The 18,445-nt window shown below is 31.3% G+C and overlaps 1 protein-coding gene across 1 annotated transcript; it reads right to left on the minus strand.

Moving 5' to 3' along the window:
• Positions 1-624: 624 nt before the first annotated feature.
• On the minus strand, positions 625-6,622 carry LOC142613877 (carotenoid cleavage dioxygenase 8 homolog B, chloroplastic-like). Its single transcript, XM_075786392.1, has 6 exons — positions 6,239-6,622; positions 3,841-4,584; positions 3,249-3,442; positions 1,701-1,890; positions 1,463-1,565; positions 625-1,082 (listed from the first exon to the last, which is right to left on the minus strand). The coding sequence occupies exons 1-6, from the start codon at positions 6,548-6,550 to the stop codon at positions 937-939; spliced, it is 1,689 nt and encodes a 562-aa protein (XP_075642507.1). The 5' UTR covers positions 6,551-6,622; the 3' UTR covers positions 625-936.
• Between the last annotated feature and the right edge of the window lie 11,823 nt (positions 6,623-18,445).

Here is an 18,445-nt window from a genome sequence, read left to right on the forward strand (position 1 = left end):
TTCACAACTATGAATGTTGTGGGTTCTGTGCTATATGCAGTAGTCAGGGCTCTTAAATTCCTACTTTTCCACGTAATGCATCCACATATTTCTAGAATAAAACCGTGTTTGCAGCCGAAAATTGAACTGAGTTCCATAACTTTCTGCATTGAGAATATAATTTTTGTAGTACTGAGAGTCCTTTTCCCTTTAAATCAATCAGAGGTCCTTCCCTTCTAGTGTAACTTGGATTGCATAACTCGCTCAGTAAAATGTCCTTATTCATCAATAAGCAAAATTTAAATAATTCAGCAAGTGTTCTTATTCATCAATAAGAACTGATTATTATTGGAAGGTGAGATCGTTCATAAAGTGAATCCATTAATTTTTAGTGACTTTTTCTAAATATAAAATAAAAATAAAAATTATGCTCACCTTAGAATTCCCATCAACCACATTTGGTAATATAATTAACCTGTTCATGATCTTCAATTGACAGAATGGGTCCAAATTAACAAGTAGTGGTGTACATTTTAGGTAAATTAATTGCATATATGAAGTAAACTATATGTATGTGTTCTAAGAAACCATTTGGCCTTTGCTAAGAATTTGGCTGGTAGCAAACAGTTTTAGTAATTTACACAATTTTAAAACGCTAACTAAGATTTCATTCAACAAACAAAATAAGATTTACATAATTAATCAAATATCATGAGAAATAGAAGCCCTGACCTTGCACACTTCTTAAACATAGTAACCACACCAACTGACCTAGTAACCACTATATAAACATATAGCCTAAAAAAAAAAAAAAAATTACCATAAGAATATAATGTCTGTGTACATTGCATATCCATGAACATGGAGATGCATTTTGGATCAGTTTGAATGGGAGCATAATTTTTACTATGACTACGGGTAAGGGATGCATGATACTTGTAAATTAATTAACCATTTTCACTTCTTTGGAACCCAGCAACCGTGCAAGCCGTATGGAAGACCATATGGGAACTTTGCTCTGGCAATCTCTTTGAAGCTGGATCCATCCAATAATAATGCATATCCCTCTCCATTTTTCTGACTAATCATAGAGATTACAACACCTGCAATTACATTGCAACGTTATTAATTAATTAGGATTTAATTTTGTCATTGTCCTCAAATTTGATATTAGGATTATTGAAAAAGATTTTCTTTAAAATAAGTTGTTGAAAATTTCGCAAACAAAACTTAAGAATTCAAGTGACATTTACAGGTGCAAGAAATCAATGCCAAACTCATGCCCTTTTATTTTCTGGACATAACAAGGTTACACATTTTTTGACTTATCAAAAAAAGTTACACATTTTTTGAGTTCTGACACCAAATATACGAATATATTCTGGGAATTGAGAACAAAAATGGAAAGGAATCAAGGACTTGATCTTGATTAAAACGTTGTTGAGTGGGACACAATAAACAACAAGAAACAATATAGACTTACCGTCGTCTTCCTCTGTTGCCCCTGGCCTAGGCACAAAGTATGGTTCAGAGGGCACAGCACCCTCCTCGTACCAATTCTTGGCCTTCTTTCCAAATAAATCAAGCTGCAACATAATTTCAAATCGTATTATTATTAACCCATATGGACCATATCTAAAATACACATAGCATAGCCTTACAAAATATTAACTTATTGTAGGTGTTTAATAGGGAAGTGTGTAAATTAATAATAAGTTTGCCTTGGTGAGGGTGTTGGGGAAATTGCATGGGCGATGGGCTCCGCAAGCATAAGCATATCTGTATTTTTTGCCTAGATATTTGGGGTTGATGCTACACATGTCCATGCCTCTTCCATGTTCATTTGGATCCAATGCTGTCTCCAATTTCCCATTTGAACTCCCATCAAAGGGTATAATGAACCGTCCAACCCTGTCACATATATTCACCAATATTGTCAGATTCATCACTTTCAGGATTTATAAAAGCCAAGATGTTATTGGTCACGTCATGGAAGGGAAGGGTTTAAAATTTTGAATATGCATGTCATTTGATCATAATACTTCATCTATTGCACGGTCATGATTAATTTTCTGCCATGACAGATATCACCTAGCTTGATATCACATTTTAAAGGCTTCGCATAATTGGCCAACAGTAAATCAACCAAATAAAATTTTTTTGAAGGTCAACAATTTTGTCTTGTAATAAGCCATGCATGCAAATTGACGTATACTAGATATGCTTAGGTACCACTACACGTATCTTTGCTGCATGAGGCACCGGCGGGCTTGGATAAGAGTACTACTGCATTTAGATTGTGAGAGCATCCCATCAGCATAGGTAAAAGTTTGCAAAATGTAACAAGTAACCAATTTTACACATTTTATTTTAAAATTTTTCCACATCAGTCATTCTAAAATTGTGTATATTTACACATTTGCTACAGTAACCGTGCATATATACACGGTTACTGTAGATGTGTATCCTACTATTTTAATAATTTCATTTTTGGCTTTTTTTTTTCCCTCTATTTGCAAAACCAACTCAGACTCATCATCTTCTTTTTCCTTTGATACATACAAACACAAACACACCCACACCTGCACAGAACCTACAAGAGCACTACCACCAAAACGCAGATTCCACCATCCACCCAACATCGTCCAACCATCACCACACAACCACCACCACCACCACCCGTTAAAACAACCACCACCACTACTACCAAAACCCATTAAAACAACAGAAACCCAAAATACAATGAAAATCAAACCTAATCTACCCAAAATCCACAAAAAATCCATAACCCAAACCCAAAAAATCAACTTAAAATTAAACCATCAACTGAAAATCCATAACCCAAACCCAAAATCAGAATCAAAATACAATCTCAATGGTGGCAGAATGCTTAAAATCATATGAGAGAGATTCAACCATGCAAGCTTCGACAGAGAGGGATTTCTTCAGATCTTTGAGATCGGTGCTTGTGGTGGAGATTGGTTCTTGTGGTGGAGAGTTGATCTGACCATGGGACAAAGAAGAAAAAAGAAAAGGAAGAAAAAAGAAGAAGAAGATGGTTGTGCTTGACTTGTGCTTGACTTGGGTTCTTTTTTTTCTTTCTAAAATTTTCAATTATTATTTTTCAAATTGATGCTCCATGACCATGAGGAACAACTTTAACTAATAAGCTAAGCAACATAAAGGGTATAAAAAAGTGTATATTCTAGATGTCTAATACCATTGTTATAGGGATTTCATTGCAAATATACATATGAAATGATATATACCTAGCATCTGGTAAGACATCTTCCCCGTTGAATGATCGAAGATTTTGCATCCTGAGCTTCTCCAGAATCGCCGCGTCAGCATTGTGTTCACAACAATCTGCAATTATTGCAGTCACCCTCCCATCTTCATCCTCCTCTTCATACGCATTAATGAAGTGGAATGTTACATATAATGGCACTTCCACGCTAGCAACCTTCAAAATTCAGTGAAATTTAGAACTCTTTTTTTCGATGAATAAAGTTCAAACAAAAAGATTACAACAAACCCATCTATAATAAATAACATCATAAGAAAATTATTGTTTCACACTTTATTAGGTATAAACTCCGAACAATAATATTTACACTTTTAACACAAAATGTCCATAATTTTAAAAAATGTTTACATGATGTAAAAGAATGTGAATACGATTAGATTTGAAACCATAAAACCTCTTTTATATATATATATATATACATATATATGAATTTTTAATGTTTTTATATTATTTCTTAATTCTATAGAAAAAATTTGAGTTTGAATCCGCAGGTGTGGTAAGAAAAAAGAAGAAGAAAAGAAATCTACTTTAATGGAAGAGAGAAGTGAACTTACAATTTTGCCACTAGCTTTACACACGACATGCATAAACGCTTTAGAATCAGGGTGCCATTCAAACTTGTACAGTGGAGTGGGCTCGGCCTTGAGCAAATTTTGGGCACAATACCTTAGTGGCATCTCAGGCACAATAACATAGTGCTCAGTCACCGGGAAGGAGTGAACCCACCCTGCTGCCGGACCGCCACGGCAATCCACCCGCCCGATCACCTTCCGCTCATTCGTTCCCGGCTCCATCCTCACCACCAAGTACCCCGGAATCACCAAATCAGGTAGCAAAGTCAAGAATTCTGTGTCAGTCACAATAGGGTGTGCTGAGTGAATTAGACCACCTAATGTGTCACTATACTCAAGTTTCCCCAATGTGTCCAATGTGTCGGGGTCTATGACTATTGACCCTTTTTGTGTCTCCGTTAGACAAACCACACGACCATCACCAAGTTTGACAACCCCAGTGTTTGCATTATCGGTTAGTGATGCACCTGTGAATAAATTTGCGAGCTCACCAACATAGGAAAGGAAATTGTCAGTTTTAGGAACCTCAGAGAATTCACGGTAGCATAATTTTTTGTTCTTCTTTGCAGCCTTATAGGCCTCGGACTCAATTTGGCGATGGCCTGCGATTACTCGACCATTTTCAAAGTAGAGCTTGACTAGAGTGGCGTAGCCATCAAATAGGTGGCGAAAGTTGTAGTCCCCTATGTGCCACAAGCCTGGACCATTTCTTAGGTACGTTCCACTCTGCATGAAATTAATTAAATTTTAGGCTATCCATTAATTAATCCGAATAGCTAAAACATAGGATGTCTACTATTATAGGCATTATCTGGTTTTTTGTGAATAATTTTTGTCATATAGAGTGGACTTTTGCTTGTTCCCACTTCTGGCCCATCTATAATATTTATATAAGTAAGACCCTCTTATGAAAAATAATTTGGAATGAGACTCATGTACATACGTCACCCTCCTAAGATCTCCATTAATGTATGAAAAGAAAGGGACAATGGGCACGATGCACAATACTATTTTTGTCGATATTATATGGCAATATTAAATGTATTTATATACTGTAATGAATATGCTTAATATCTCCTCCTATTTTTTTTTAATTTTTTTATACTCATATGAGGAAGGTACAATCCAATCATCGATTTCATCAATTTTGTAATCTAATGTTATAACTTAAAGCTCGTCGTTTTGTTTTATACTACAGTAATCATCTGTCTGTTTTGGATTAGCTGTTTAAAAATAATAATTTTAAAAGCATACCTCTAGTACTAAGAGTTTGGAAAAATCTGTCAAAAGTTTTGTTTCTTTCAATTTTTGTTTCGGTGCATATTACCCAAAAAAAAGTGAGGATAAATTGCAGCCTTAACTTTTTTTTTTTTTTTTTTTGATTCAAAACCATAGGCAGCTTTAATAGTTAAAATTCCTGCATGTTCTCCATTCGGCAACTACAAATCCAAATTGTGCATACCTCATTCAATTAGAGTGCCACCTGATTGAACCAAAAAAATATAGTTTTTTTTTTTTTTAATTAATACTTACATAATATTAAAGTTGTAGTTCTGCAAATAGCTAAGCATAAAAATAGATGGTTAGCCAAAAAAAAAAAAGCATAAAAATAGATATATATTCGCACCAAAAGAATGAGTGTATGTTTAAATTGCGTTTAAAGTCTGCGTTTGTGAGTTTGCGTTTTACACACAGTGGAACCCACGATTACAGTAGTTAAAATATCACGCACAAGACTGAAAAATGCGTCTGTCAGTGGGTCCTGTGTGCGGTTTATGGGACCCATAAACTCTTTTTTTCAACAAATTTTTCATTACAAATAGACCCCACGACATTATTCATACATTTAAAAATTATTTTGTTACAGTATTTTCAATTTTCAGTTATCAACAATAAGCAGTATTCAAATAGAATCGAACATAATTAGATGAAAGTTGAAATACTATGCATAGCCTATTGACATCATGTCATGGCAAGTTTCGTGCTATGTAGAATTGTCGTATATGGATGGAAATAGGTTTTAAAAAAAGAAACCAAAAGAATGAACATAATTAGTTGAAAGTTGAAACACCATACTTAGCCTGTTGACATCATGTCATGGCAAGTTTCCTTCTATGTAGAATTATCGTATACGGAAGGAAATAGGTTTTAAAAAAAGGAAAACATGCACCACTGATATTGGGTACGGTTGTGAATACAAAATAGGCCATGACATGACAGAAATATTCAGATTGTATCTTAGGTAGCAAGAAGAATTACCCATTAGGAGAATAATAGAATATGAGGTCTTTTCTATTTTAATACACAACATGCACATGTTATTATGATTATAAAGAAACTATTCCAAAAAAAAAAGAAGAAAAGAAAAGTGGACACATACCAACCACAATGGTATTTCTCCTTCTACAGCCAGCTCTCCTTCCCATCTTTCCTGTCTCACACTTGTCCATGCGACATGATTCCAGTTGCCATGATCACTTTGTTTTTCCCTCGATGATGGAGGAGCAACGTCTATTTCCGGCAACTGATGAGTTGCAACACTCATGACCCTCAAGTCTCGAACATTGCGCTTCCTAGTAAAGTTGCTACTCCTAAAGGAAAACCCATCTAATACACAACCTGACGTATCTGAAACCTCCACTGTGGCTGGACAAATGGAGTTTCCGATTGCCAGATATTTCATGGAAGCCATGAGTTAAAACTTAAAAGAGAGGTGGAAGATGTTTAAAGGGTTTTTGTTTTGTGGTTGATATCTAGGACGAGTTAAAGGAGAGTGAAATTAATGGTATATTTATAGAATGGCTTGAAGCCAAAAGTTTATGGAGTTAGTAACTATGCTCGATCATGTTGGAATCTTGATTGGTAGAATGCCTTTCTACTAGCGGACGTATACGTCATTGTTTCATAAAATATTAAGTCAAAGTCAAAATATTAAGCTTCTTTTTTAATATCGTTTATTTTGCTGAAAATTAAAAATTTATTACTGAAAATACTGTAACAAAATAATTTTTAAATATGAATAGTGCTGTTTGGAACTTAGGAATGCATGGTTATGCGCGTTTTTCAAGTTTTTGGCTAGGTTATAAATAGTGCTGTGGGATCCAGCCAAAAACACAAACGCAAAATAATTTGCACGCAAACACATGCTAAGGCAGAAATGGAAGGAAAATTATTAGGCATCACACTGATGATAGTATTTCATTCTCTTATATTAATGTTGGATCCTATCATAAACTTAACTATTGGAATCCATCATATTCATATAACATCAATGTATTTAAAAAATATCTAATAATTACTCAAAAAATCACTAGCTATACTCGACACATATTGAGAAGAATCATTAAATTGATTAATTTTGGATCTTGCCATATCCAACCATAGTTCAACCAGATGTGGTAGTTTTCAACCAGTTCCTACTGAATTTCAGCCAGATCTAGTGAGTTTCAGCCAAAGCCCTCTTCCCCAAAGCTAGAACTAACTCATCTTACCAATTGGCAATAGGTCCAAATCTTAGAGAAACACCAATCTGTAGATAGCCTTAATTTTAAGAATTTTTTTTTGATAAATTTGGAAATTTGCAATATAATTTAGGCCTATTATGTAAATTTTAATAATTTATTAAAAAGTAATTAAATGATTAATGAAAGTTTATTTTTTTTATAAGGCTTGAAACATGTAAGTACAACCTACCAACCCAATTTAACCCATGTGGGTTGGGTTGAAAAAACTTTCAAACCTGATTCATGCACGCTTTTAAATAGAATGTATAGTTTCATATACAAACATAACAATAATAAAAACCTATTAATAATTCCCATAATTATATATTTAATAGTTTCATATAAAAAAAAATTGTAATAAAAACTCATTAATATCTATCATAATGATCAAATTTCATATTTAATAATGTTTCATATAAAAAAAATAATTATAATAAATTTCTGTTCATAACTATCAAAATATCAACTTTCATATTTACATAAAAAAAATATAAGAATTGTTTTTATAAATCATATTTTATTAGATTGTTTGGTGCATTGCATAGGTTGTTGACTAGTATATATAAAATTGAAGACATTTGCCTTTTAGTTGCACTCATAATATTTAGTGGAATAAGCTTTTAGGGTCACATAATTTTACACATCATTATTTAATTATATATTTTCTAATTAATTATAATTTTTTTAATATTTAAATTCTCTGTTAAAATCTTACTAAATCATATTTTCTTTTAGTACTAGAATATATATTTCCTTATACAAACACAATAAAAAAAACATATTAATAATTATCATAATTATTAAATTTCATATTTAGAATTTTTTTGTGTGTTGCACAAATTGCAGACTACTAATATATAAAAATACTGAAGATGTTTGACTTTGGTTGATCTCATTATATTGTGAAACATAAAAAAGTTATACAATTTTACATGTCAATATTCTAAAATATGTATATTTTAATTTCTTTTGAATTATCTACTTTAAATTTAAATTATCCATTAAAATCTTGCCAAATGATATATTATCAATATATTGTAGAATAGATAGTTAGAAAATGATCATAATAAATACCATAATTATTAAATTTCATATTTATACAAAAAAATGAAAAAGGGAAAAAATATCATATTCAATTAAACATTTCCGTGCATTGCTCGGGATACTGACTAGTTTTATATTAAAAATCTAAAAATGTATAACACTGTACGTGAAAAACTCTTGTTGGCTTTGGAATAGAGGGGTACAATGTTCTAAACTTCTTCAATGACATGATTATCTTTTTCAAATATAAATGACAGCCTTATAATTGTCCATCATGCACCCAACTAGATACATGCAAGAAAATGACCATAAAAGATGCAAGTTTAAAATACAAGGGGAAATTACTACATAAATAGGAAGTACAAAAAGCATTAACTTTTACATCCATTAATGTTTTATTGTGTGACACCCAACATTTCACTAAGGTATTGAGACTTATTTCTTAGAAGAGCTTTAATAAAGATGTTAGCTAGTTGATCTTTGGTCCTGCAATATTTAAGTTGAATCTCATCATCTACCACGACCCCTCTAATGAAGTGTCGTTTGATGATGATATGCTTTGTGCAACCATGGTAAACAAGATTCTTTGTCATAGTTAGATTTTTTGTTACTTAAAATTGGAGTAGTTTCTTCTTTCTTCTCACCACCATCTACTAAAATTCTCCTTAGCCGTATTGATTGTAAAGCAATATTTAAAGGTTAAGAGAAGGGTGAACAAGGTGTGCACACAGAAAAAAAAAAAATAATAATAATAATTTGGGCATATAATAGAAACAAGCTTGATTAGTGACTTAAGTATTAATTGGAACACCAATGGTTGACATTACACCAGTGGCCTTTAGTTGACCTTTCTCGTATAGTTCAAACTTAATCAATAGATGCTCACCAAAATGCTACCATTAAGTTAAGCAAACTTATGCCTATAATGACCCATTAATTGAAGGTACTGGTACTTGAGCAACAAGCGAAAGCCTTGGCACATGGTTTCCTTTCCCTCCCTTGTCCTGGGCTTTATCTTGTCTCCCTCTAAAATTAAAATAATAATAATAATAATTACAAATATCATTATTGTGGTTCCCCCACCACTTTCTTTCTTTTTACTTTCTTTTTTAAAATTCAAATTATTGTGGTTGCCCGTAAAATATGGAGTTACTCATGATTTGATTTGTGACATTTAACTTAAAAAAAGAGGGATTCGGATCGGGTGCAATACCATCAGTGTACTTAATCTCGTTTTTTCTCACAAATTTTTTTTTCACACTTATTTTTTAACTCTCTCTTATTATTTACATTTAATAGAAGAGATTGAAAGTTATATTTTTTTTTTAAACTCTCAATTTTAACCATCCAAAATTATTGCATCATGCGCAATACCACTTGATCTCAATATTGAAAAGAAGGTTTCATTAAAAAAATAATTGTCAAACTATGTAAGTTCCTACGAATAAAAAATATATTTACTCGATACCTATTACCATTGTTTCACACTAGTACTTGTGCTGACAAGTGACAAGTGAAAAGAAGCTCAACTTGTTAACATCAGATTTAAGCGATCCTTCAACCCCTTGCAAGGTGTAGTTTTTGGAACAGTCTGTAATTAAGGCTTACGTTGACGAGAATGTTAAAGTTGGCCTCAAATCAACTAGATGTGGTTGCAAATGTAATCAAATTATCAATCAACTAGATAGCGAAGCCTTGGTGTACTTGGCGGAGCTTGACTTGGTTGTTGAGATAAGTTGCAACCATGGTGTATTGTGCTGAAACGACATCGAAGAGGAGCAACCCCATGGATTTGAGTTTGGATTGCACTGCCATAGCTCCACCTCAGAGAGAGAGAGAGAGAGAGAGAGAGAGAGAGAGAGAGAGAGAGAGAGAGAGAGAGAGAGAGAGAGAGAGAGAGAGAGAGAGAGAGAGTAGTCATATGAAATTTGTATAATGATTTTGAATATTGGAGTATACTAAAAAATAAAGTTCTTAATCTTATTAGTATAAAAAGACATTTGATCAATTTGGCTTTGTTGATTTGTGGCCTAATTTGTTATTAATTTTTAATTCGATTACCTATTTCTGTTAGTTTTGTTTTTTAATTCAACAATTACAATAACATATATGGAAGAATCCAAATAACCAACCTTAATTCTCTGACATTATTTACAAAAAAGTAACAGTTGAGTTCAATTGGGACTAATAGATTTAGTTGGCCTTTAGCTTTGATATTTAGTAAGTTTGTAGGATATACTTCCTTTTGGAATTCGAATCCCCATTTCTATTCTTTCCGTTTGTCAAGAAAGTGTAAAATATGAGTAAGTAATGGCATGTGAAGATTTCTGCGTCATATTGCTTGAGAAGGTGTATCTATGGTGTGTCAGAGAGATAGGATGGTCTTTTTTCTAATTTTTGTCTCAACAAATGATATTGGCATTTGTCATATATATTCTGTCAAATTAACGAAATTGTCTCTGAGTTAAGCGCAAGAGTAATAAATGCTACTAATCAAAGCACAACATGGACGATAGAAAAATATAATCCATGAAACTAAATGTCCTAGTATCATATCATATGTATAAAATTTTAGCCAAAATCCCACAATATTTTGAAAAGGGAGAAGCAAAATAGAAAAATTCGAATCGGTTTGCTCTAATGTGTCAAAACTCAACAATCGGCATTAATGTGAACAAGGCTAAGGAAACCTAAAAAAAATTCCTCGGAAAACTCAATTTAGAAAAAAGACAAGAAGAAAAAGGTTAAAGAATGTAAAAGAACATTCATGAATGGAATATTAGGCCGTCCAAAGTGGAGCCAATTAAGCAAAGCAGCCTTGTTGGTTGGGAAAAAATCAATTCCAAAGCAAATAATTATGTTTTCCATGAAGAATACAACCATTTTTAATGAATCTGAGTTTAATTTTCCCACTCAGTTTCCTGGTCCATACCTCTTTCGGAAAGTGGGAGCCCTAGAATAATGCCACTTTATGATTTTATACTGTAATTTTAGGTTCGGTGACACGTATTATCGGGGTCCTTATGTTTGCCACCAATTTCTGACTTCATGTAAAACATTTCTAGATTTTAATTTTTCGTCCATATGGAAACAAAAGTGTACCTCTTACCATACTTTGTCATCATAAAATATAGAATCTAATCATTAGCTGCTTCGGTGGAAAGAAAAGTGTTGCGTAAGGGCTAACGTGGATTTGCCCATTTGTACGTACTCATACTCTGTCAATATTCTTTTAAATTTAAGTTTTATATTTATAATAAAAAATTTTAATTTCTTAAAAAAAATATCACAAATTTGATAGGAAAATATAATACTCGGTCTCCTCTATAAGGAAAACTAAGAAACAGAAACAAAAAAAATAAAAACCTAAGGTTCAAATTTTCCTCCCACTTTTTGTAATAAATATATAAATGTTGTAAGATTCTAATGGAATGTATAAATAAATGATATTTTATAGGAAGGAAAATGCTAAATATGCTACGAGTTTTACAAAATCACATTTACAAATTTACGTGACAAAATATGTGATTAGAGAATTTTAAAAGGAAAATGCTAAACTTTTGACAAATTTTACTATATAAAACTTACGAATTGATGTGATAATTAATGTAATTGGTGAACTAAAACTATCTAATACATGAATAATTGAATTGTTTAAACAATTTAAATATTTACCAACAAATTTGTTGATGATTGATGGCACATTAGTTTGTAAGTTTTATGTTGAAAAAACGAGCTTAAGGGTCCTCTGTGTACTTGGCGCTAGTAACTATTTCAACAAAGTTTTAAGAATTATAAGTCTCTTCAATAATGACCTTTCAATGGTATTTCTTCATTGATTATATATACAATTATAATCCATTTTTTTTATAGTAATTATTACCCACTTTTAAAGGAAAATTCCCATAATTCTCTTGAATCACTATATGTATTATTTTGACTTTGTTGTATCTCGGAGACAAACACTTGTAACTTTTTAACAAACTCTTTGAACGAACAAAATTTCATCTAAAGAAAGTGATTAATTATGCCTCTATGGCTACATTAATTCCTTTTCTTTCTTCCATTATTTCCCTAATTTTCCCAACAAGGAACACCATGTACATTTGGTGCAATGAAAAGCAAAATTCTACTTTGGATGGAGAGTAAACAATTTTTTTTTTTTTTTTTTTTTTTTTTTTTTTTTTTTTTTGTATATAGTTATGTTAACTAGCCTAAACATAATTATTTTGCTCTAGAAGAATAATAAATGAGTGATCCTCATTCTCACATAATAGCGAGTTTTAAATAATTATTCCTAGGTTGAGAAAATTATATGAGAACTTTGGTTTTGGGTAGAGGTGGCAAAATTTGACACGATCCGTAAACTCGACACGACACGAAATTAGCAAGTTATGGGTTGAGGCTTAATGGGTTCGTGTTATATTCGGATTGACATGGCTTACCCGTTTAATAAATGGGTTGGGTTAGTGTTGAATACATAAAACCTGTTTAATTAAATGATATTTTACCAATATACCCTTCAAACTCTAGGTATATAAACTTATTAGTTGTTGTGATTTATTTTCTTTGACATATTGTGATTGATTATTTGTGATATTGGGATATGCTTTAATTTTGAATGATTATTTGTGATGCAGTTACTTGTTAGTTCTGAATTTTATATTAAAAATATTTATTTGTTTGTTTTTTCATTAATTTTTATTTTTCATTTTGATAAAATCTGATAAATAGGTCAACATGACTAACCCGTTTAATAAATGGGTTGTGTTAAGGTTGAAGAATCTTGACCCGTTTAATAAACATATCGGGTTAGTGTTGACCTATGTAGTCGAATACTAATGACTTGACACGACACGAACCCGACACGCGAACATGAATTGCCACCCCTAGTTTTGGGTAAGGAATTGATTAAACTTATTCAACTTTTATGATCAACTTGAATAGTAAAATATAGTTTAGATTAAATAGTAAATAATAAATAAATAAATAAATAAAAACTCTCAAACAATTGTTTAGCTTCATCTTCATTAGGGGTGGCAAAATTTGACATGACTCGCGAACCCGACACGACACGACACGAAATTAGCAGGTTATGGGTTGAGACTTAACGGGTCCGTGTCATATTCAAGTTGACACGGCTAACCCGTTTAATAAACGGGTTGGGTTAGTGTTGAACACATAGAACCCGTTTGACCTGTTTAATTAAATGACATTTTACCAATATACCCTTCAAACTCTAGGTATATAAACTTATTAGTTGTTGTGATTTATTTTCTTTGACATATTGTGATTGATTAATTATGATATTGAGATATGCTTTAGTTTTGAATGATTATTTGTGATGTAGTTACTCGTTAGTTTTGAATTTTATATTAAAAATATTTATTTGTTTGTTTTTTCATTAATTTTTATTTTTGATTTTGATAAAATCTGATAAACAGGTCGACACAACTGACCCGTTTAATAAATGGGTCGTATTAGAGTTGAGGAATTTTGACCCGTTTAATAAACATGTCAGGTTAGTGTTGACCTATGCAGTCGAATACTCATAACTTGACACGACACGAACCCATCACACGAACACGAATTGCCGTCTCTAATCTTAATGCATTCAATCATCTAGGCACCTTTGGCTGCCTTGGATTTGCTGCCAAACATGCAGTAGTTATTCGGTAGTATTTTCACACACTCTCTTTTTATATATATATATATATATATATATATATGTGTGTGTGTGTGTGTGTGTCACATGTTTGGCATATTTATAGTTAGAAAAATATAATTGACCTATGAAGAAAGCTTGAATCAATATTTGTTAACCTTCTACAAATATATCTTGATTAATTTTTTTATTTGCATGAATCAACATTGGAGTTAATAAATGTGCCATATTCACCATGATCAAATGTTTTTTAACCTTCCTCCATACATCTTTTTTTTTTGTTGTTGGATTGAACCTTCCATACATCTTGATCAGTTGTAGAACAGATCTTTTACACCATATCTTTGAATATACGTACGGTACATGGCGTTCCACTAATTATTCTGTAAAATAGATTTTTAATAAAAGATAAGTTATACTTTTTTTTTTTTTTTTGGTGTGGAGAAACACTAAAAGATAAGTTATACTTAAGTCGTTAATAAAAAAAAAAAAAACATAATACGCAAATCAAATGCTATTATTCGATGAAATTTTAAATTAATAAAAAAATGTGAGGCACTCTGATTTGTAATAGTAATATATTAATTATCTATCCTTTGTTTTCTTTTTGTGTTTTTTTTTAATATCTCTTTTATATGTCTAAGTTTCATCAAATAAATAAATAGATATATATATATATATATATATATATATATACATATATTTTTTTTTCCTTAGGTTCAAAAGTTAATAACAAAATAAAGAAAATACTAACAGATGCTCTTAGGGTATTGGTTAACAATCCATTTAAAGAAAGTTTTTATGAGAAAAGAAAAGAAAAAAACAATTAATATTATGACAATTTTTTTTTCATTTTCCATAAAAGTGAAGTTAAAACTTTCATAAAATGAATTGTTAACTATTGCCCTAATGACACTTGTTAACAAAGAAACAAAATTTTTTAATTAAGGACAAAAATTAGGTACAGTATTTTAAATGTTGTTCCTTAGGTTCTCCTTTTAAGATTTAGCCATGTGGTACTTAATAATAAAATGCACTTCCATCCCATGAGAAAAAATTCACATGACAGAATCTTAAAAGGAGAATATAAAAGCATCTGCATCAGTAGATGCAAAGTCTTGCATAATAGAAAAAATAACTGGTTTTACACATTTTGAGCAAAGAAAACTCACATCAGTGGGTGTAAAATTGTGCATAAATTCACAAGAACTACAGTAATTATGCAAATATGCACGGTTACTGTAGCTCTTGCATTTAATATTTTAATAATTTCTAATTCGCTCCTTTTTTTTCTCTCTCTTCTCTATTTGCAAAAATAATGCATTCTCTCCCTCATCATGTTCTTTCTTCCTCTGATACACACACTCCCACAAACACAAAATCAGAAATCAACTACAAAAATCAACCACAAAAATAAAAAATCAACCACAAAATCAACCCCTGGAACAAAATCTTTGGATCGGTGATCGGTGATCGTGGATCATGGATTGGAGAGGCAATTTGGATCGGTGATCTGTAATCGTTGGATCGGTGATCGATGATGTGAGTTTTGATGGTTGATCGGTGATGTGGGATTTGATCAATGATGTGGGCTTTGATTGGTGCTTTTGGGTTTTGATGGTTGTAGTGCTTGTGATGGAGTGTTGACGGAGATCGGTGGATTGGAGAGGCGTTCATCATTGTCGCCATTGTCGCCACTGTATGTGGATCAGAGTGCTTGTGATGGTGATTCTGGGTATTGATGGTTGTGGTGTTGATGGAATGCTTGTGATGGTGCTTTTGGGTTTTGACTGTGAGAGAAAGAAGAAGAAAGAAGAGGAAGAAAAGAAAGAGGAAATGGTAGAGAGATAAGGAAAAGGAAAGAGAAGAAGAAAGAAGAGGAAGAATAGGAAAAAGAAATAGAAGATAAAATAATATTAAAAAAAGAATATAAAAATATTATTTATATAAAATATAGTGTATAATAGATGGACTGATGTGAGTGTTTTGTAAAAATTGGTATATAAAATAGAAAAAGTATTTCTTTTTTGGTGCAAAATAGATGGAATATCAGTGGATGCTCTAAGGAAAAGTACCTAAGTATTGTACTTAAGTTTTCTCTTTAATTAAAGATCAAAAAGTACAAATAATATTGTCACCTTTCAATACTGATGAATTTAAATTCCTTATGTTGTAACTTATTGTTTCATAAATAAGTGCATGTAATTAGATTTGGAAATAATTGTATAATAAAATTCATAAATTGATATTGTTGCAAGTTAAATTCAAAAGGTTTAGACACACAAATAGTTACTATATAGTTTAAAATTGTTATAGGTTTATCATATTATGAGTTTAACAAAACTGATCATAAACTTAACGTTTATCTAATTACTAAAATTATTATTTGAGAATGATAACTTGATAAGTGAAATTTTTTGAATATGAAAAATTTACAACACAAATTATATAGATATATATATATATATATATATATATATATATATATATATATATAAAACTTAGCTAATAAATATAATATAATAGACATACTATATTTTGTGATTTTTCTAACATTAAAGATATCATTTGATATTGTGGCTTTTAGTTAGCTAAACCGGTAAAACTTCTGATAGTTGAATAAGAAATTTGAGGTTTAATCTCCATCTAGACAAAAAACCGATTGGTTTCTTGGTCTGATGATAAAGAGTTATAGGTTGAAACTCTCTATAAAAAAAAAAAAAAAAATACCATTTGATATTCACATGAGTGACATTTTATTGTATATCATATGTGCATGGGTACATGTCAGTTCTAGTTAGGTCAACTGGTAAAAGTTTTTGTCGTCGAATAAAAAATGTTGAATAAAAGATCTAAAATCTGATCCTTGTCTACACTAAAAACCGTCGAATAAGAGATCTAAAGTTTGATTTCTGTCTACACTAAAAATCAATTGGAATATTGATCTAATGATAATTATCAAGAGTGTAGAAATATGAGGTTTGATCCTCATCAACATAAAAAATCAATTAGTATCTTGGTCTGATAATAAAGAACAATTATTAGGAGTGGACAGCTTACCAACCTTATGCAACAAAGCAACAAATAAATGAGTAACCAACCTGCCGACATTACAAACTACAACCCAAGTCCTCTTTTTGTATATCTTTAATCATGACGGAGAAAGAAAATCAAAAAGAACAAACTAGTACCAAGATATGATTTCAAGAAACATTAAATTGACCAAAAGATAAAAGAGTAGGTTAATGATCGAGAGAGAGAGACATCTACGTACACTACACTCACAATCACAACCAAAATAGAATCTTTTTTTTTGGGGGGGGGGGGGGTGGGGGGGGGGTTTAACAGCACACAGTAGAAGTTTTAAATAAGGCAAATATATTCTCGAAAAGAAAAGAAAATATATGAGGCACTGCCACTAGCATATAGTGATAGCTATATGCTAGAAATGAGATTTGTGTAATATTACATAAATCTCATGTGGAGTAATCTTACATGGGTATGCTAATTAACGTAATGTAGGGCATCTACGATATTACACAAATCTCATGTTGAGTCATTTTACATCGGTAAGGTGTGATATTGAGAAGGAGTTTATCACTTGTTTCCCAACACTAACTGCCGCATGCAGTTTTGGTGTTAGTGTGTGCGTGTATTTTCTTAATTTATCTCCCTTCTCCAATATATGTGCGTGTGTTTATCAAATAATAAAAAAAAAAAAAATTTGTTTAGTCATAGGACTAATATTTGTAGGTCACGTTTTTAGTTATGAATTCCCTTCTTTAATGGTAGGACTTGTGGCAAGTGGTTCTTCATAACTTACAAATCCACAAAAAATTATTAATTGATTACAATATTATTTTATTTAAATAATTAGACCTTTGTTTAAAGCACCCATTGTTTTTTCTTTGGATAGAGTAGTCGAGACGTCGAGCACATTCTCTACCACCAAAAAACATAAATGTATATCAGACTATTTGTATTGCTAATTTGCCATCTCTGTATCGTTTTCCAATATATATTAACTATCTATTTAAATGCTTATCTGTCAAAATAATAATAATATCTAATTCATAGATATGGCTTAGTACTGTACAGCTCTGTATGTACCAACAGAAATAACTTTTTCACATTTTTATCTTGTCATTGTAAATTGTAAGTCCCCATTGCAATGGCTTTATTTTTTTAACAATTCAAAATTTTAATTAGACAAATATTTGAGGTAGTATAGAGCCAATAGAAGGCTTTTAGTTGTAAAATATGAAGATCTACGCAATATCTTAGCTAGAAATGAGATTTGTGTAATATCAGATATGCTGTATAGAGCCAATAGAAGCCTTTTAGTTGTAAAATATGAAGATCTATGCAATATATT

The sequence above is a fragment of the Castanea sativa genome, chromosome 10, assembly GCF_040712315.1.
Source record: "Castanea sativa cultivar Marrone di Chiusa Pesio chromosome 10, ASM4071231v1".
Classification (NCBI taxonomy): Eukaryota; Viridiplantae; Streptophyta; class Magnoliopsida; order Fagales; family Fagaceae; genus Castanea; species Castanea sativa.

Bases quoted from the DNA above. Each gene is read 5' to 3' on its own strand.
- LOC142613877 (XM_075786392.1), bottom strand. From the start codon at position 6,550: ATGGCTTCCATGAAATATCTGGCAATCGGAAACTCCATTTGTCCAGCC. The intron at 4,585-6,238 runs GTATGTGTCCAC...AATTTCATGCAG, and splicing joins GAGAAATACCATTGTGGTTG to AGTGGAACGTACCTAAGAAA. The intron at 3,443-3,840 runs GTAAGTTCACTT...TGAATTTTGAAG, and splicing joins GTAAAGCTAGTGGCAAAATT to GTTGCTAGCGTGGAAGTGCC.